Below are 20,743 nucleotides of genomic sequence, written 5' to 3'. Positions count from 1 at the left end.
CAATAAAATACTCCTGACTCCAGGGCCCTCACTGCTTGCTGCTTGCTGGTTGGGTAACCATGGTGATCCCAACCCTGCTGAGCTCCGAGTCTGCCATGCCTAGCTCACAGGATGAGGATTAGGATGAAATCATGTGGCAAAATGTGTTGTGGAAATGTGCTAATAGGCTCTATACTGGGGTGGGCAAAAGCAGGCTAATAATAATAATAAATAATATGATAATCAGTAAATCATAATACAAGAATAAACTCTCTGTTTTATGTACTCATAACTGTAAACCTACCTTTGTTCACCCCTGTATTATTGTTGCTGTTATTTAGAACCCATTTAAGCTGAAAGTTGAGGAAATGAATTTCTTTATGTGTCATTTTTCGATCACTTAATATTCATGCAGAAGGAAAACATCAGGGTCTCTCCCCTGATGTTACTGGCAGCAGGAAAGGACTGGCCCAAGTAGCTGTGTTCTTTCCTTGTTTCCCCTGTGATGAGTCAATGGCACTGGAGAATGGCTGGCTGAGGTGAGGTACACAGATTCCGGTTGTGGGAGAGAGCAAAGTTTCCTGGAAAATCAAACCTTTAGCCTTGGCCTCTTTAGCACTTTGCTCTAACCAGCTGATAACCAGCTAGGGACAGGTTTGTGCTGCTCTGTGTGCAGTGGACTCTAGGCACACTTTTGAAACTAGACAAAGCGTTGTTTAGAGAGATTTTTACCGGTGGCTGATAGGGTGACCAACTTTTCCCAGTGTGTCTGGGATTTTCCTTGTTTTACAATGAATGCTCTGTGCCCTAGGGATCATTTTAGTATTGGGGGAAATGTGACACCAGCATTGTCTCACTACGATTCTGATGGTCTGCTGCACCCAGTTTCCCCTTGTCCTTCCTATATGGCGCAATGTCTGTATTTCTCTTTCTCCCTTACTTCTATGCTGTGATTGCAATGATGTTGGAAAGACATTAAGTAAGTTGTAATAAAGTGTTAGATTAAACAACCTCTTCACCGTACCTAACAGCAATAACCTGCGAGGCAGTTTCTGCTCCTTGTGAAACAGTCTAATCAGCACAGATATTAATAACTTATGAAATATAATGTTACTGTCTCCCAGGAAGGGCTGGATTTTAACTGGGGGCAGTGCTTAACTTAGAACAAAATGTTTGTAAAGGAGGAAATTCCAGTGTCAGCAGCCAGTCTCTGAATGTATTTTTTTTAGCAGAGCAGCTTTCTTAGCACTCACTCAATCATAATATTTTATTAGCAAGGCTCCATGCTAGCTGCACTGAGTGATACCAAACCATTTTAAGAAACTGGTCCTTGCTCCAACAGTATAACTAGGAAGAGACAATATACACATTTTGAAAAGTTAGTTAACAATAAAAGAGGGAGGTAGGCAGTAAGTCAGGCTAGTATTTCTTGAGTCTCTGTGTACATAATGTCTTTTGAGTCTATGTAGCACTTCTGCTAGATAATTCCTTTTTTAAGATTTTTCTTTATCTTTGTTATTGGCACTATTATAGATGTCCCCATTCCTCACCCATTTGTCCACCTCCACCAAGCTCCAACCCCCTAGATGATTGCATAATAACATCTCATTTAATCCTTGCCCAAAGTACATTTTTACAGATGATACAGCTATATCTTTAAAAGGTTAAAAAAGTTGGCCATAATTAAGTGGTCACAAGAATGTGGACATGTCCTGGATGGTGTGGCTCAGTGGATTGAGTGCCGCCGGCCTGTGAACCGAAGGGTTGCAGATTTGATTCCTAGTCAGGGAACATGTCTGGGTTGTCAGCCAGGTTCCCAGTAGGGGGTGCACAAGAGGCAACCACACAGTGATGTTTCTTTCCTTCTCTTTCTCACTCCCCTCTCCTCTCTCTCAATAAATAAATAAATAAAACAAATAAATAAAATCTAAAGAAAAAAGAATGTAGTCATGCCAGAATTCATTCATTCATCCAATACATATTAACTGAACATTTACCTTCAAAAGGAGGCAAGATCATTTGAGATTGGAATGGTTTAAAAAAGCCTAATGGAAAAGGTGGAATCTGAGTTGAGCTCCAAAGAATGGGAGCTTGAGGAGAGGCAGAAAGGGAGGAGAATAGGGATCATGAGAAAATAAATGGGCATGATTCAGGTGCATGTGTGAGTGGAGAGGCTGTGTTGGTGAGGTAGGGGAAGAGCTTTGCTCACTTACATGGGGGCTGAATTATGAAGGACCCTGAATGCCAGTGGGTAGTGCAAGATTTATCATGCAGATTATGGGAACAGAAAGATTAGTTTGGTGGCCACATGGATGAAACTTTGGAAGCAGAAGCAGATGGGTTGACTCATTACTGCAATTATCTATTGATACGGTTATTTCATTTAGGCAGCAGCTACCGGTCTATGGGAAGCAGTTCTGAAGTAGTTGAAAGAGTATTGACTCAACTCTTATGTAAGATATTAATTCCTTATCATAAAAACAACTATGTTAAAGATGAGATTGCTGAAAGTCTAGAGCAGGGGTCACAAACTCAAATGCTTTCCAGAGCCAGAAAGGTGAGTAAAACCACGAGATGGGGAGGGAAAACTCAGAGAGTGGTAGCCAATGGCAGTGCTCATGCCCTCCCTGGTGGCATCCAAAGTTGAAACTTAGTTGCTGGTGGGAGGGGTGACCTCAGGTGGTCCAAGGGCAGGCGTCAGCTGTGGCTTGGCTCCTGAATTTCACTTCTTGATAGGAGCTGCCTATGCTAAATCTTTCAAGATCTGCTGATAGTTGTGTTTGGACTTCATGTTCAAACAGGAATAAGATTCTGATGGCACATGACCACTGAAAGCAGATGTGGATTCTGTCTGGCTGCTTTACTTTTAAGATGAATGGCAGTTGACTGCTGTGTAGCAACTCACGTCAGCAGGCTCAGAGCTGCCACGGTTTGACCCCCTCAACCATTTAGACACGAACTCTGCTCAAGACATTCCTAGCCTTTGCCACAGCTTTCATTGTTATGTATAAAAATGAAAACAGAGCCCAGGAGATTGAAGATAAACACCTGGAGTAGGACACTTATGTAAATATAGCTTTAACAGGAGCATATTCATAGCAAAAAAAGAGAATGATTTATGATAACAACTTAAATACAACTAAAATAAAGGTACCTGAGATATTTTATATCCTTCCATGGAAACAGATTAAAAACCATAAACAAGACAAAACCTGACCACTAGCAGGTGATTTTAAGTATGACCACCAATGACTGGAATATCTCATTTTTCTGATGCTGTCCGATGTTACATCTTTATAAACAGAGATTGTAAAAGAGAGTCTGACATGGAAAAGAGAATAATGAATTTGCTCCCCACCCCCGACTTGGTAAGCTTAGTTAACACCTCTAGACTTTGCCCCTCTTCTACCAAATGAAGAGAACCTAGGCTCGATGTGGCCTGCTGACGTGTTCTATTGGGCCATTACTATGTATTAGGAGTAGAAAAATTTAAACACATTTCATATAAAACGTGGTCATCTGGCCTTGCCTGGAAAATCAGATCTGGCAAGAAAGAGTACGACTGGTGAGAGCTGGCCGGCATTTAGCAGTGCTGCCTGGTGACACGGCCGAGCCCTGCGGTGGCCTCGGTCTGCCGTCTTCCTCGTTGCTCACTCTGCCTGACATGCTTCACTTATTCTCACTACCTGCATTTGAGTTTAAAATCCCCGGCCTAGGTGATGTTGAAAGCCTTCTCTAGCTCTAACTTTCTTTCCCTTAAACCCCACTCGTTAAAGTTTTACTGTAAGATTTTTTTTTCATCAGTGAAACAAGGTCCATAGGTAACTCCAAGAATTTAATCTTGTGCAATGATGATAATCTTTGGTTATTATATCTGACCATTCTGAAGTCCACCAATAAGGAACTAATATGCCTACTGATGCTAGCTAGCCCAGAGAGGGGGTGGGGAAGTCATGCCTGTGGATTCCCCTCCTCCTGCTACAGGTGTGGGACTTGGATGTTGAGACACAAACCCGAACTGACAACACCGATAAGCAGAGTTTCAAAACTGAGATTTCCAGAGGCATGGAATATAAATTTCCATGTATAAATAAATGAAATTTCCTCTACAGTTAGGTGACATTATAGATATTCATGCGTTAAGATTTGTCTGCTGGATTTTGCTGTGTTCAGGCCAGTGCTAATGAAATTAGTTTATATACTCAGCCCATACTACAGCCATTTGGGCAAAGAAGCATCAGGTCTGGCAAAGTGAGCTGGAGATTCAGACTCTATCATGGACTAACTGCAGGTGGAAAAGCAGTGTTTGGGTGAATGTTCCCACATTCTGGAGCGGGCTGTGTGATGTTGTGGTTTAGAGAGTGGGCTTGGGGGCAGGTTGCTTGGATTGGACGGGTAGCTTCATCATTTCCTTGCTGTGTTACTTTAGAAAGTAACCTTTACCTTTCCCAGCCTCTGTACCAATAGTAATGATCCTAGTATCTTCCTCAAAAGGCCACTGTGAGGACTTGATGTAAAGTTTAGGCATGAAGTCTGCACATAGTAAGCGTTCAGAAAATACTGTAGTTGAGGAAGATTATGATTTGAACTGGTTATATTTTCACTAATGTTGAATGAAGTCCTACTATGATCTAATTGGAAGCTGTGATTTCCTTTCTAAATGTGACATTAGCTGTGTGTCTGCATGTGGCTTGTGGAAGATCTAATCTCAGAGGGAGAACGAGTGTAACAATTTGGGCCCATGGAATGCTGACATCGGTGTTAACACCCCCTGCAAGCCGCCTGAGCTGTTCCAATCTAACTGGCAGACTAGATCATATCCAAAGTCCCTTCCTCTGGCCACAATCTCCTGTACTCTGTGCTTTCCAGTAACTATTGGAGAGGAGATTAATTCCTGCCCTAAAGGTGTGAGCCCTTCTCTGAGAGGAGACAGAGAGACCACTGTGTTTCCCAGGACAGAAAACTATTAGTATCTGTAGCAGTTGGTAACTGTAGAGGGAGTTGTGCCTCCAGAAAGATTAGAAAGTTGATACTGCAGTTTTAGTAAACATAGCAGTATCAGACTTAAGGTAATCTTTCCTTTTGTGCATTCGGTCTTTGTCATGTAAGGGAAAGGAATACGAAGACCCATGTAGTTACCACAGCCCTGCTGCTCACTTGCACAAGTCTTTTCACTGCTCTCAATCGCGTGCGATTGAATGTATAAAATGAGTTGAGATAGTTTAAGCATTATGTTAGCGTAAATTTTCTACCTATTGATATATTTATTATTTAAACAGTGGTATGCTAGTAAACTGGTTTTCCAGGGTGGAGGAGCTCTGATTTGTCGTATTTGCCAATTTCTGGAGTGAAAATACTTCCAGCATGACTGACTTCAAACTACCAACACGATGCCGCTGAACAGAACTTTGGAAAGAGATGCTGATAATGAGCTCTTTTGAGCCAGTGTGTGCTGACTCACTTGCATCACTGCAAACATTTAAACACCCAACTTCAGTGTTTGAAAGAACATAAGTTTGGCCCCAGAGTTATCAGACTTAAATAACTGTATTCTTTGATTTAAATAGCATTATATTCTGCAAAATTGCATTGTAGTTATTGTATAATCTGCCTTTGTTTAATTTTATACAAATCAGCAATTCTTCCCATGGGAATATTTATGAATATCATACAATATTAATGTCCCCATAGGGATTTTTCTTTGTATTTTTTATTGTGGTAAAATATACACAGTTCAGTTGCATTAATTGCCTTTCTTTTTTTAAGAACATTTTATTTATTATGCTATTACAGTTGTCCCCTTTCCCCCCTTTATCTCCCTCTATCCTGAACACCCCCTCTCTCCAGCATTTCCCCCCACTTAGCTCATATCCATGGGTTGTACATGTAAGTTCTTTGGTTTCTCCATTTCCTGTGCTATTCTTAACCTCCCCCTGTCTGTTTTGTGCCTACCAACTGTGCTTCTTATTCCCTGTACCTTTTTCCCCTCCCCCTCTTCACTGATAACCCTCCATGTGATCTCCATTTCTGTGATTCTGTTCCTGTTCTAGTTGTTTGCTTTGTTTTTGTTTTTTTAGGTTTAGTTGTTGATAGTTGTGAGTTTGTTGTCATTTTACTGTGTATAGTTTTGATCTTTTTTTTTTCTTAAATAAATCCCTTTAAATAAGGGCTTGGTAATGATGAATTCCTTTAACTTGACCTTATATGAAAAGCACTTTATCTGCCCTTCCATTCTAAATGAGAGCTTTGCTGGATAGAGTAATCTGGGATATAGGTCCTTGTTTTTCATGACTTTCAATACTTCTTTCCTGCCCCTTCTTGCCTGTCAAGTTTCTTTTGAGAAATCAGTTGATAGCCATAAGGGTTTTTAACATATACTTTTTTGTTTATAAAACAAAATGCACAAAATATAAAGAAGAAAATTACAAAATCATCTGTGATTCTCAGCCCCCAGAAATAATCAATCATAATGAACATTTTAGCATTATGAAAATTATGTTTTACCCTCAAGAGTAGACAAATAGTTTGGCAATCCTGCATCTAAAACATCGATTTTTTATTATTTTCAAGGGGCTTATCATTCAAAGTGAGGAACCAAGAGTAACAAAGAGGCCAATTTTTCTGTTTTCTCTCTCCCTAGGGGAGCTCTAGGAGGCAGAGTAGCTGACAGAAATGCAGAAAAGACATATTTGGAAAAATCCATGAAACAGGTCTGAGAAAGATTTGGTTGGGAGCAAACATAACACTGGCCAAGATGTTTTCAAGGCTAGTCTAGGAACTAGGTGGTGGGTGATGGAATTTTAAAATAGTAACCCTGGGAAGCATCTGGTAAAGATACTTTGTGTTACAGGTCTATCATCTGAACACGGAGGGTTTGGGTGACTACCGATGGTCACAAGCATAATAAGTGCCAGAGCCAGGGCTGCCCTCCTGCCCCTCTCTCCCCTCCTGGCCTGGTAGTCTGGCCCCTGTTCACACCAGGCTGCTCTGCAGAATTCTGCCTCCTGTAACCCGTGGGAGAATGGAAACACGCCCAGGGCTCCCAGCAGCAGGCCGCCCGTGTTTCACACTGTCCTCGTACAGGACGAGGAGGGAGGGACACAGTCATGCCATCTACAACCTTTCATTTTCCATCGGTATTGAAGTAACAAAAAACTATGTTTTTACTTTTATCTTTCTTAGGCTGTCTCATGAGTTAGAGTATGTAACAATTTCCCCAGTTCTCTGAATTTTGGGGATCCCCCCATATCCTGCTATTGGATTCCAGGGCCAGGACATAATTTTCTTAAAAACACAGACTCTGTATTTGAATTCTTACAATGCCACTTGAGAGCTTTAGTTTTCTAATCTGTAAAATGGGAAAAATAATAGTGTATACCTAATAGGTTTATTGGGAAAGTAAATTAGTTAATATTTGTAAAAACTTTGAATATTACCTGGCACATAATAAGCACTTGGGAGGTGTTACCATCATTATTACCAACATTTATAATAAAAGCATATGGCTTTATTTTAAGTAACTGTTTTTTGAAGGCATTAAAAATAGCTTAAGATATTCATATAACACAAAGTGTACCAGTTTAAAATGTATAATATAGTGGTTTTTAGTATATTTTTACAATGTTGCCTAGCCACTATCATCTAATTTTAAAACATTTTCTCTTTGTTTTCACATTATTTCCCTTTCATTTGTTTTTTTTGGCAAGAATATTTTTAAAAAATATTTTATTTATTTATTTTTAGGGAGAAGGGAAGGGAGAGAAAAAGTGAGGGAGAGAAACATTAATGTGTGGTTGCTTCTTGCATGCCCCTCACATTACACCCGTAATGTGCCCTGTCTGCGAATCAAATGGGTGACCCTTTCATTTACAGGCTGGCACTCAATCCACTGAGCCACACCAACCAGGGTGGCAAAAACCTTTACGTTCTCTCTGAGAAAATTGCTTTTATTTCATTTTTCAATTACAGTTTACATTCAGTATTATTTTGTACTAGTGTCAGGTGTACGGCATAGTGATTAGACAATCATATACTTTACCAAGTTGTTGCCACAATATTTCCAGTGCCCCCTGGCACCATACATAGTTATTATGATATTATTGACTATATTTCCTATGCTGTACTTTACATTCCTGGGACTATTTTGTGACTACCAATTTGTAGTTAATTCTGGAGCATTTTCATCGCTCTTTTATAACCACTAGGAATTACTCTTCATCTCCCCTACATCTCCCCTTTTCTGCCCTAGGCAACCACTAATCTACTAATGTGCCTTTTGTCACAGAGAAAGTACCTATTCTGGACACATCACTAAGTGGAATTACACTAGATGTGATCCCTTGTGACTGGCTTCTTTCTCTTGGCTCGCTTGCCAGTTTCATCCAGGTTGTAGCCTGTGTCAGTCCTCCATCCATTTTATGATCAAATGATCTTTCATTGTATGGAGAGGCCACACTTCATTTAGCTGCTCTTCAGTTGATGGATATTTGGATTGTTTCTGTTTTTAGATGTTGTGAATGATGCTGCTATGGAAATTTGTGTGCATGTTTTCTGTGGACATACATTTTCAATAATTTTGGTTATGTGCCTAAGAATAAAATTGCTCTCTTTAACTTTGTGAGGAATTGCCAAACTATTTTCCAAAGTTACCACAATATTTCACATTCTAATCAGCAATGGATGAAGGTTCCAATTTCTCCATATTCTTGACAATACTTATTTATTTTTCTTTTTGATTAGAGTGATTTTAGTGGATGGGATGGTATCTCATTATGCATTTAATTTGAATTTTCCTAATACTGATTATATTGAGCATCTTTTCTGTGGTCATTGACCATTTATATATCTTTTGGAGAAAAAGCTATTCAAATCACTTGCCCATTTTCAAACTGGGTTGTCTTTTTATTATCGAGTTGTGCCCTTTATATATTTTGAATACAAGCCCCTTTTCAGATATATGATTTCCAAATATTTCCTCCCATTCTGTGGGTTGTCTCTTTACTTTTTTTAACTTTATTTCTGTTGTTTACACTACTACAGTTGTCCCCATATTTCTCCCTTTGCCTACCTCCATCCAGCCCTCCCCCTCATTTCCCTCAGGCTATCACCACACTGCTCTCTGGGTCAGGCATATATGTTTTTTGGCTGGTCTCTGTGTCTATGGGTCAGGCATATATGTTTTTTGGCTGGTCTCTGTGTCTATGGGTCAGGCATATATGTTTTTTGGCTGGTCTCTTCACTTTCTTTCATTTGATCTCCACTCACCTCTCTTGGCTTTACTTTGCTGATGGTGTTTTTTGAAGCATAAAAGTTTTTAATTTTGATAAAATTCAATTTATCAGTCTTCTCTTTTATCACATGTGCTTCTGGTGTTGTAGCTAAGAAATAATTCCCTAACCAAAGGTCATGGAGATTTGTTTACTCCAATGCATTCAAGAATTTTATAATTTTAGCATTTATATAAGTTTAAGATCTTTGATCCATGTTGAGTCAATTTTTGTGTGTGTTGTAAGGTAGAGGTCCAACTTCATTCTTTTGCATGTGGTCCTGGCACTTTGCTCTCTTGCCAGTTTTCTGGGTGCTATTGTTGGGAAGACTACTTATTTCCCATTGAATTGTCTTGTCCCCTTTGTTGAAAATGAAATGACCATAAATGTTAGGGTTTATTTCTGGCTATATAATTATTTTAAACCATATAATTAGAAACTTATTCACCATTGATGAATCTGATCATCCCTGTTCCCTTTAAAGACATGTTTTTAATTTTTTAAAATATGTGTCTCCATAAGTCCAGGGCCAGCATTTTTGGTATTTTCCCTTTACTCTTCTTGATAACCCTGAAATTACATCTTTTTTGGTGGTTGTTTATTTCACCTGTTTGTAACAATGGTAAAAACAAGGATGACACAAGGATGATTCTCTCAAAATCTTGAGTCATTCAGAAGAGCATGAACTATCATCTGTTAGAGAGAGGCGAAGAGAAAGAGTTCAGGCACTAATACATCCCTAAGTTACTGTTGACTCCATTAGTGATCATCCTGCAATTCTTTTCAAACAGTGAATACCAGTGAGTCTAGGCTGAATTCCGAAGAGGAGACTGAGATGGTGCTGTTTGTGAGAGTTTAGTTTTGGGAATTTAGCTCATAGGATCTTTTAAGATGTGAGTCAGGTCAAAAGCATGCAATTTATGGAAGAAAAAATGCACATGTCCATTAACCAAATGAAAAATATTCTCTGCTTGTTAAGAAAAAATGCAGAAAATGACCCAACTGGGTAGCAAGTCGGACGAGTTTTTTTAAAGGTCGTGCTTGTGTGCAGTACTGGAAGTGATTTCATAAAGGAGTTATCCTCGTTTTGCAGAAGAAAAGGCTGAGAGGCAGAGAGGCACAGAGAGTTTAATGAATTTATCCCATGTTTTATAGCTTGTGAGTGAGAAAACTGAGAGACTGAAACACAGATATTACTACCTCCTCCTCAGCCACAGTGAGCAGTTTGCCTAGACAGGTCAGATGCTATTTTGAGATTTCTGGTAAACCAGAGTTTGAATTCGACATCTGCCCTATGCACCTGTGTAAACTCTCTGGAGTAGGGTGGGGCGTGGTGATTGGGCTGGGCCACTAGAGACGTGGTTCCAGTGTTTCTTAGTAGGTTTTCAGGGAGGGAGATAAAGAGTAGAAAGGAACTTTATTTAATCCTTTACACAATGCTAGGAAATAGGTATATGTCTCATCATTTTGGAGATGAGAAAAACCGAGAGAAATGGTCTCTTTTCCTAGTGCACACATGCAGTTAGACGGCAGCTCTGAGAGTTGGCATTCAAAGGCAGGTCTGGAGAAGCCAGAGCCCCGTGTCTTCCCACTGTTCTACACAGTCTCCCTCCAAAAGGAACAAAGCACATACCTCGTCTCCTGAGCCCACTGACATTTTATCTTATATTCTCTGTCCCCATTGTGCCTCATGCCCAGGGTTTGCCTCCCTGGTGTCCCTGCGCGTACCCATGCGGATGCCTTCGTGTGTCTTTCTGGAGGCTTTCTCTTTATTGCCCCAGGTCTGGGCTGAGCCAAATAACCTCCCCATAAAATTTTCTTGCCTTTGAAGATAGGATTCTTTGAGGGATATTTAAGCAATTGTAGTTGGAATTGCAGAGGAACTTTAAAAAAGTTAACTATCCACATGTACTTGGTACTCGGCTAGTTGTTGTATACAAAATTTAAACTGGGAAACAGAGCAAAAGCTAAAAAATCAAAAGCCTAACCCATAATGTCTGTTTATAAGGAAGTCAAAGAAATTTAACCTAAAACCAAACCTATCTTTCTAGCTTAAAAGGAACTTAAAACCAGAACTTACAGAGTTGACACGGCAAGTGTGACAGGGCAAGTGTGTTACAATCCCGTTTTCCCTGAACTGGGCAATACCGAGGTCTCCGGAACAAATGGAGTCCTAGATTACAATCACACTTTTGAAGGCTTTGCGAACGTTGCTCACTGTCTCCCTCTGTTTGAGTTCTCTTTCTTCAGCTTGCATAACATGAGAAACCTCAAACTCTGCCAGTTCTTCTGTGCAATACACCTATCAGCAAAATGCACTGTCAGGTTCGAAGTACATTAAAGTATGTGGGACCACTCTTGTTTTTGCTCAAGCCCTTGATGATAAAGAAGAAAAATGTCCCCAACAGGCAACCAAAGACCTCTTCCATGTAGAGACTTTCTGTTTGTGAGATACCAAAAAGACCTTTCATATAGCAATGAGGCAGCGCTCAATTGTTTTTTTCCAGGTCTGAGACCTGTCACTCACGTTTTCAGGTCTGCATCCATTTTGGCTTTCTTTCCCTGGCACGTGGTCTTCCAGGGCATGAATTGATCTTGGAATATATGCTGGGTGCTGCTCTTTTCTGGCAGGGTCTGCTGTGTTCTCCACATCTTCCAGAAGCCAGCAGCTCTTCCAGAAGCTCTGGGGAGGACCAGGAAGCAGCACTAGGTTGACTCATGATCTGGCCAATGACAGCTCTTTCAGCCAGTGGTATGCTTCTCTTCTGAAGATTTCTCTCTCTGAGTCTGCTCAGAGGGACCGGATCAACCACACCTGAAACCCACATCTGTGAGCCAGCAAAAGACCAAAGAGACATTCTGTGTGTTGCCTGAGATAATATCTACTCGCCCCAAGAGCTTTACCTTACCTTGATGCTGGTGTGGGGTCACTTTTACTGACCCCTTACTTATGATGACCTATGTTTTAATTCGGTCCTGACACTTTTCCTCACTTTAGAAGGTAGTGAGTATATGCTGCCTCAAAGTCTCCACCCTAACTTCCCCTAAATGCTCTTCAGATTACTCCTTTAAATTTACTCCTTTAATTAAAAAAAAATTAAACATACCTAACACAACAACTTTGATATTCACTGTCAAATGATATTATCAATATTTGATCATCCATGTCTCATCTGTGCTTTCTATAATCAGAATATGCTTTTTTTACACATGTAATATAATGTACACGTCATGGTTCTTTCCTCACTGTGGGGGCTCAATAAATATTTACTGATGATAAACTGGTGAATTCACAAGGAAGTTGGTCTTTTCTATTCTTCCTTTTTAATTGCTGTTCCACCATGTCATTCATGCAAACATGAAAGTTGTTCATTAATTAGAAGAATAATAAAAGGACATGAAAGTTTGTTTATGCTGTATCAAAGAAAAATCTAATGGCTTAACTCAAATGATTAAATGTTTTTAAGTATTTAATTAATTTTAATCAAAGACCATTGCAAAACAAAATGTATGTGAGGAGATGATTAACTTGCACAGGAAATACCAGGATGGAGATTTACAAATGAGAAGGATGAGTACTGTTTGCTTGAGGACAAGACTAGATAATAGAACATGAGATGTCCATGCATGAGATGACTAGGAATGCAAATAACTTGTATCCTCTATCTTCTCTTTCCTACTCTCCCCATCAAAGTTTGCTCTCCTATTCCGTGTCAGATTGAAGGCGTCTATGCCCTCAATTAATTTAATGGCCTCTACATATCCATCCCCTTTGCTTGATGACTGTAGTTTCTGCCCACTCTAACTTGGGTTGGGGTACAATGCAGAAAAAGTAATATGACAGTTTTGAGTCTAAACCTCAAAAAGCTTTGAACATTTCTGCTTCCTCTCTGGCTTCTCTGTCCTCATCCTGACAACATACCTGAGTTAGGGGTATGCGGCAAGTGAGACCACGCGGAGCAGAGTTGAGTCATTCATTGATCACAGACCACTCAGCCCCAGGTGACCTGCTGTCTGACCACAGACACCTGACTAATAATTGGTCTAAGCCAGGAGAACTATCTGCCAACCTCCAGACTTGCAAAAAATAATAAGCAGTTGTTTTAAACTATGTTTTGAGATGATTTGTTATGCAGCAAAATCGAACTGCTTCAGATTCTATATTCATATTACTAATAGAGTAAGAAGGTAATAGCCCCTCCCAGGGGAAGTTACATTTTTCATCTGCTTGCGCTTAATGACTGGAACTTTGCGAGTGTCTTCAGTCTCAGTAAGTGGCCAGGAGAACTTAGGGAGTACAGTGGACTCTTCCTGGGATAATAGCCTAATGTGTTTAAGAGGGCTGTTATCATAAGAAATAAGGAAGAGTGGCCATAGGGTAGGGTAGATGACATCGACTAAAGATCTCAAAATCGTATTTGGTAGATGTACAAACTATTGCCACCATATCCCCTCATTCCCTTCTTCCAGTGTCCCCTTCAATCTTCCCTGTCCCCTTCTTAGCCTCCCCACACAAAGCTTACAGGGATACCCACCGCTCAGTCTTCTCAGGTCTGTTATGGAGGTCCTTCTTCTTACTCCTCCATTGACTGCACTCCAGGCCTTTGCATTGGAGGGACAGCTTACGTTCCATGGAAGACAAAGCTGGCTTCGGATCCTGCCTCACACTTCCTGTGTTAGGGGGCTCTGACGTACTAAAGCTTTCATGTCTGCGAACTCCAGTTTTCTCTGCAAAATAGTGATGAGACAAGGCCCTCAGTAAAACTCTGCTCTTTCTCTTTAGTTTAACTTTACAGTTGCAGAAAGAAATTAGGAAAAATCAGAAGCTATTGTTTTTAAGAAGGTTAACCTGACATTCTCTTGATCGCTGGTAAAAATACTGTCTGCTGGTTTAAAAACTTTGAGTTATGGGTCACAGCTTTAGTAAATATTAACCCTCATTTTACTGCCCTTATTATTAACAGCCAGAAAAACGAAAGTTCAGAGATTTGCATGAATGTGGACAGATCCAAAGTTGCACATGTGATGGGAGACAAAGTCATAAATTCAGTAACAGTTTAATTATCTAATTTGTGCCTAATTTCTTTATTTTTAAAAGTTTTATTTATTTATTTGTAGGAAGAGGGGAGGGGAAGGGAAGTAGAAAGAGCGGGAGAGAAAGAAACATCAATGTGTGGTTGCCTCTCATTTGCTCCCTACTGGGGACCTGGCCTGCAACCCAGGCATATGCCCCGACTGGGAATTGAACCAGTGACCCCTTGGTTTGCAGGCCAGCACTCAATCCACTGAGACACACCAGACAGGGCCTGTGACTAATTTCTTAATAAAGAAACTTCCGGGAAGAAACTTCCCGACTCCATATTATGAACATATAACGCAGGCATTAGTTAGAAAACTCTTCAGGAACCACATGGTAATACTTCAGGCAAATAAAAGAGTTCAAGGCCTTCTACAGGCATCTCATCAACCTGAAAGCCTCCTAGGGACATCTCATAAACTCAGCTGGTGTCCCCTCTACAATCAGGTGACAAGATGATCTTTCAAATTAATTTAGACCCTGTTACTTTCTGCAAGTTTTCTGATGATTTCTCATTTCACAAAAAATGAAATCTAAATTGTGATCTATGGCCCTGACCAAGTCTTTCTTCCCAACCTTGTCTGGTGGATGCTTCCCTGTGCTGGCGTTCTTCCTGAGCTGCAACATGCCAGGCCTGTTCCGACCCCCAGCTCTCTGCATTTGCACTACCCTCTGCCTAGATAGCTGGACCTCCAGTTCTTCTTGACAACGTTTCCTCTCAGCTCAAATGTCACCTCCTCAGGGATGCCTTCCCTGATAATCCTGTCTAAAACAATTCCACCTTGTGTGGAAACTACCACATCACTATGCTTTAGTTTTTATTTTTTTTGTTCTTTCTTCTTCCCTCTTCCTCCTCCTCCTCCTTCTTTAGAGACACAGTTTATTTGGTAACAAGGAGTAAAGTAGGAATTCTTAATTCCTTTTCTCTCTTCTGGTGGCCGAACTGTGATAGTCAGGTGGAGAGCAACATATAATAATTTCCTTGCAGTCCTTGGTCTTTTGTAGAAATGCAACGATGCCTGAATTATGTGACTTGTAATTCTTCTTTTCAAGACAGAAGTGCCAGCTCTTGCTCTTTCCAGTGTATCAGCAACTGCTACATTTTCCTTTTGTTTTTGGTTTCCTGGCAGGAAACAAAAGCACTGCCTTGATTTTATTGGAGTCTGTGAGCAACACGGTAACTCAGTTGACGCCTGTGCCCCCGCCCACTGTGGGGGGCCAGCCCGTCGTAGTCCAGGTGGTGCAGCAGTTTTTGTCTGTAAACATAACCTCATCATTGCCAGCAGCCTTGGCCTTGGCCTGTCCTTCAAAAAGCTACTGCTGCTTCATGGGGTCATTCAATTTGCTGTAGGCATTGTGTATTTCCTTCCTCATGACAAAAAGCTCACAGGGCTCAGGCAGACCCTCTGTAGAGTGGTGCCATTTGGCCAAAGGGCTCATTGTCCCTGGGTGATCACAGACAAATTTGTAGGGTTGATGCCACTTCCATGCGTTGATCCCAGGTGGAGGGGATTCAACAGCTTTTGCCACACAGATATCAAGAATTTTATAAGTTCAGTTTAGAAGAAGTTAGTGTGTGGCAGCTTCACCCCAAGCTCTACTACACGCTGATTTTCCAGAAGGATGGGTGAATGAATCTCATAGGCTTGGCCCTTGGGGCCATCTAGATGGTAAGTGACCTCATAACTGCCTGTAATGTGTCCACCACCTGTGAAATCACCTACCTTGTGATTTCCACGAGACTGCAATAGTCTGCATCGGCCAGGTAGAACTCATAGACGGTGAACTCAGGACTGTGAACCAAATCAATTGCTTCATTTTGGAACTGGTGTTCAATTTTATAAACCTTGCCAATGCCACCAACCAGCAGCATCCTACAGAAGAGTGCCGGGGCAGTTCTCATGTGCACTCAGGTCCAGCTCCTGGTGGCAGGTGAGAAAAGGCCTGGGCACAGCTCCCTGGGAGGGTACTCATCATGGAGTTTCAGTCTCCAGGATTCCCAACTCATCCAAGAAATTTCTTATAAATGTGATGACCTTAGATCACGTGATAAATCTCTGCCTCACCAAGTCACCTGGGATCAAGTCCAAGTATCTGACGATATCATGTTCCCTTGTTTTTGAGGCCAGAGTGAAGATGATGTAACATATGCAGGCCAGGAGACAGTAGTGTGACCTCACAGGAATGAGGCTCAGCTCACCCTTCTTGGTTTTTCCAGGATTTCCTGAACCCCAATTATGTCTCCCTGATGCAGCTTGTTATTGATATGAATGAATTCTTCTTCTGATTTACAATTCCTGGAATTGGCCATGACTGGCAACTTGACCTCCTCTCCTGGAAGGTCACAGAAGATGAACTCTCCCTCTGAAGCTCCTTTGGCATGGATCCTCCCTGCCACCTTTAAGGTGATGTGCCTCAGGTGGTGCCCAGGCTGCAGCCAACTATATTCCCGGAGGAAGTGAGTGAGCAAGATGTCCACCCGGAAGTTGTGTGGGTGCTGGTCTTCCGAACTGGCCTTTAGCTGGTGGGCTGCTTGTCTGCAGATCTTGTGGCATTGGTTTGGGCCCAGGCCCTCCTCCTTGGCACCCACAGTGTTGTCAGTGGTGGAGGTGGTGGCAGCAGCATTTGTCTGGCTTAGTTGTTTTGCACTGAGCTGCTTCTGATTGGTGTCCTTCTCTGCTACTTTCTTCTTAGTTTTCAGGTGTCTTTTCAGCTCATTCTTGCTCAGTGTCTGCTCACCAGGGTCCATGTTTGCCTCAGGCCCTGCATGCACCGCAGTCATCTCTCTGGAGGACCTGGTGACAGGTGAGAAAAGGCCTGGGCACAGCTTTATTTTATTTTAAAAAGAGCTGTTGCTCTGTCATTATTTTGTTAATTTGTTTCCTTTTCTCTCCCCATATGTTTCTCTCAACTAGAATGCAAGTGCATGAAAACTTGTATGTTGTTTGTTTTGCTCACCCCTGCATTTCCTCGCTAGCTTGTAACACTGTATTGCTATGTAGAGCTACTCAATAGATATTTGTAAGGTTGACAGAATAAATGTGTTATTTGGCTTGCTCAGCTTTACAGCAATTTCTGTTCAAAAGAAAAAGTAATTCAATGCTTGTAAGGTTACATACAAAACATTTCAAACAAATGCACTCTTCAGAAAAATTCTGAAGTAAGATTATCATCCACAGAGTGTTTGTTAATGTGAAAAAAATATGAGAGAGAAGAAAGGATAAAATTATTAAAGAAGGTGTCAAATACTTTTTCTCTGAAGCAGTGGGAGTTTGGAAAAGAATGAACTGATGATTCTGGTATGTTTTTGAATTCATGGTTTTTGGGTAAGGGCAGGGATTGAACCTACAAATGGTTAAATATGACTTCCAGGAACATGTCGCTTCATTCTCTCTTATCTGATTATTCATTGCTGACGAGGCTCTACTTCCAGTGGATTTCCTTCTTTCAAACCTTTGCAGCCAGAAAGGAAGATGCTCAGGGAAAGACGGGCACGGAAGCAGTGCCCTGGGTCCCTCAGAACAAGCTTGTCTGTCAAAACGAAGTCAGTTCAAGGAGACACTGCCGAACTCATACTGAGTGGCATATTTATTTTGGTGTGATGTATCCTTTTCTAAAAGTCTGGGTAGATGTGTAGAGAAAAAAGAAGAAATGAGTATACTGTATACAGAAGGGAGTAACAGAAAGTTCCATCTTTGATAACCTGGCACCACCTAGTGGTTAATGAGTCGTGTGTTAGAGACCACTTTCTCTCAAACTTGCCTGGTTTGCCTCAGAATCCCTCAGTGACCTTGTACAAACACTCTACTCTTACAGATCCCGGTTCTATAGGTTTTACGTGGGGCTTGGTGTCAGAGCTTTAAAAAACAAGTTTCCCAGGTGATTCTGCTTTAACTGTTTTAAAGCTCAGAGCTATGTCTTTGGAGCTTGTCTGTATGATTTCCCCTCTCCTCTCCCTTCACCTTTGTGAGAAGTATTTATACAGGATATTTTACACTTAAAATCAAAGTGAGTTTTGACTAACACTACTTTGAAATTTTCTAAAGGTTTTGTGACATTCAAATCAAAACAGGATGAGAAAGTGTGTACGGGGGGAGATGGGTTGGGGGGCCCAAATCCGTGTTGCAAATCATTGTTCTAATCAGCCAATACCCAACAAAAATGACAGATGTTATTTGTAATCTGTCTCATTTCAAGGGCCCTCTTCAGTTGTCCATCTTCTATCCTGTTGACTTGAATAATTAACCTTTAATTAACATTTAACCTTTTCATTTTGAAGACTTACAAAAGTCATTTCAGGCTTACAAAATAGTTACAAAAATACCAAGAATTTTCATGTGTCTTTCATCCAGTTTACCCAAGTGATAAAAACTCACATGACCACTAATATTGACATAGTACTATTACCTGATACATAGACTTTCTTTGACTTTTCCAACTGTTCCATTAATGCTCTCTTCCTGGGCTGCACCCCAGCCCAGAATCTCATGTTGTATTTAGTTATCCTGTCTTCCTAGTCTCCAGTCTGCGACGTCCCTCAGCCGCTCTTTGTTTTTCAATGACCTTGATTTGACTCCTTTGAACAGTATTGAGTAGTTATTTTTAGAATGTCCTTCCACTTGGGTTTCCTGGTGTCTCTCCTTGATTAAATCCAGGTTCTGTATTTTTAGCAAGTAGTGATGTTTGTTTCTTCTCAGTGCATCGGACTGAGAAACAGGATGCCGATCCGTCCCATTACTGATGATGCTAATTTTGGTCACTAGAGATTATGGAAAGCTCCTCTGGTTGTCCTTTAAAAATATAACCCTTAATCAGGTGGCTCTCGAGGAGATGTTTCTGGCTGTCGTGCAGTAAGTTTGTCAGAAAGAACACTGTGGCCACAGGTAAGCCTGAGATAACACTTAGTCTGAAAGGAGAAAGTCAGCAATCCATGGAGCCCCAGGGCCTGCACAGCTGCCCCAGGGGTGCCTGGCAGTGCCACGGAGGCCTCTTATATAAGACTCCCTGAGGCCTCCCAAGGGAACCGATCTTCAACTACGACACCAGACTTGGAACAGCCTGTAGAGCCGACACATGGATTCACATGGCCTTGGCTGCCTTGATTTTGGCAGTGATGGCTCTGGAAGCTGTGCAGGCCCCCACTCACTCTAAGTTGACACTGTATCCCTCTGGTCAGGGGTGTCAAATTCATTTTCACTGGGGCCACATCAGCCTCACAGTTGCCTTCAAAGGCCCAAATGTAATTTTAGGGCTGTATAAATGTAACTACTCCTTAACTAGGGGCAAGGAGCTCAGTGCTGCCGCCGGGTAGAAGCAAGGTGCCGGGCCAGATAAAGCAAGGTGGAGGGCCGGGTTTGGCCCACGGGCCTTGTGTTTGCCACCTGTGCTCTAGGTGCTTCATCTAATGCCCTCTTGGTGCCATGGATGCTGTAAGGGACTTTCTAGGCCAGGAAGTATGCCCAGCTTGGAAGCAGAGGGGAGGTTAACAGCCCTGGGGGATACTCCCACCTCTCCTACTTCAGGAGGGCCTCAGTAGGAAGGGGCATGAGTGTTAGGCTCAGGATTTTATCCCACAGGCAGAAGTGTGTTTGAAGGAGAGAGTGGTGGCAGGGGGAGTTTTAATAAGGACCCTAGTACTTTGGTGGCAACATGTAGGTTAGCTTGGTGTGGGAAGCAGTGGGGCAGAGACAGATATCAGGAGTTAGTTATAGTTGTCCCGATTCAAAATAAATTGGGCCCAAACCAGGAAGAAAAGGGCTGTAGACATTTAAAATTGGAGACCTGATAGGAAGACCCCAACTATAGCAGCTAGTGTTCCTGGCTGAATTAGTTTGTGTCATAAAGAAATGTGTTCTGGGTGCCTGTTGCAGTTACCTCTGGCTGTGTTAACAAGCCTCCCTCGAATGTAGTTGCTTAAGCCAGCAATCTGTTCATAAAGTGGGGCTGCACTCTGCCAGGCAGGTCTTTTGCTGCTCTACCTGAGGTAAAACTCCATATTCATGTAGTTTTTGTTTTCTGGGGGTGTGTTGGTCATTGTATCAGCCGGGGTTCTGCAGAGAACCAGAACCTAAAAGGATGTATCTATATCTATATTTATACCTCTATCTCCATCTCCATCTCTGTATTTATAATCAATCATAGGAATTGGGTCATACAGTTATGGAGCCTGAAAGTCTCACAAACTGCTGTTTGCAGGCTGGAGGACCAGGAAAACCAGGGATACAATTCAGTTCAAGTGTGAAGGCGGAGAACCAGGATTTCTGATGCCCAAGGGCAGTGGAAGATGGACATCCTAGCTTAAAAAGAGAGAGGGAATTTTCCCTTTATTCACCTTTTTGTCCCAATGGATTGCGTGCTGCCTGCCCACATTGGTGCACATTGGATCTGTTGCACTCAGTCTACCGAATCAAATGCTCATCTC

General features: G+C 41.6%; 1 protein-coding gene and 1 pseudogene across 3 annotated transcripts in view; both read right to left on the bottom strand.

Moving 5' to 3' along the window:
* GRAMD2B (GRAM domain containing 2B) overlaps window positions 1–14,117 on the bottom strand; it is a 122,642-nt gene extending 108,525 nt beyond the window's left edge. For all 3 annotated transcript variants that reach the window (XM_045838021.1, XM_045838022.1, XM_045838023.1), the window contains exons 1-3: window positions 14,095–14,117; window positions 13,781–13,973; window positions 11,773–11,928 (exon numbers count right to left, since the gene is read on the bottom strand). In XM_045838021.1, coding sequence (XP_045693977.1) covers window positions 11,773–11,928; window positions 13,781–13,973; window positions 14,095–14,101 — 356 coding nt within the window. In that variant the 5' untranslated portion in view covers window positions 14,102–14,117. The remainder of the gene's footprint in view (window positions 1–11,772; window positions 11,929–13,780; window positions 13,974–14,094) is intronic.
* Window positions 14,118–14,628: 511 nt separating this feature from the next.
* Window positions 14,629–18,918, bottom strand: LOC123818067 (annotated as a pseudogene).
* Between the last annotated feature and the right edge of the window lie 1,825 nt (window positions 18,919–20,743).

The sequence above is a fragment of the Phyllostomus hastatus genome, unplaced genomic scaffold (genome assembly GCF_019186645.2).
Source record: "Phyllostomus hastatus isolate PE091 unplaced genomic scaffold, TTU_PhHast_1.1 phas_contig_254, whole genome shotgun sequence".
NCBI lineage: Eukaryota > Metazoa > Chordata > Mammalia > Chiroptera > Phyllostomidae > Phyllostomus > Phyllostomus hastatus.
This window is presented reverse-complemented; position numbering and strand designations above follow the sequence as displayed.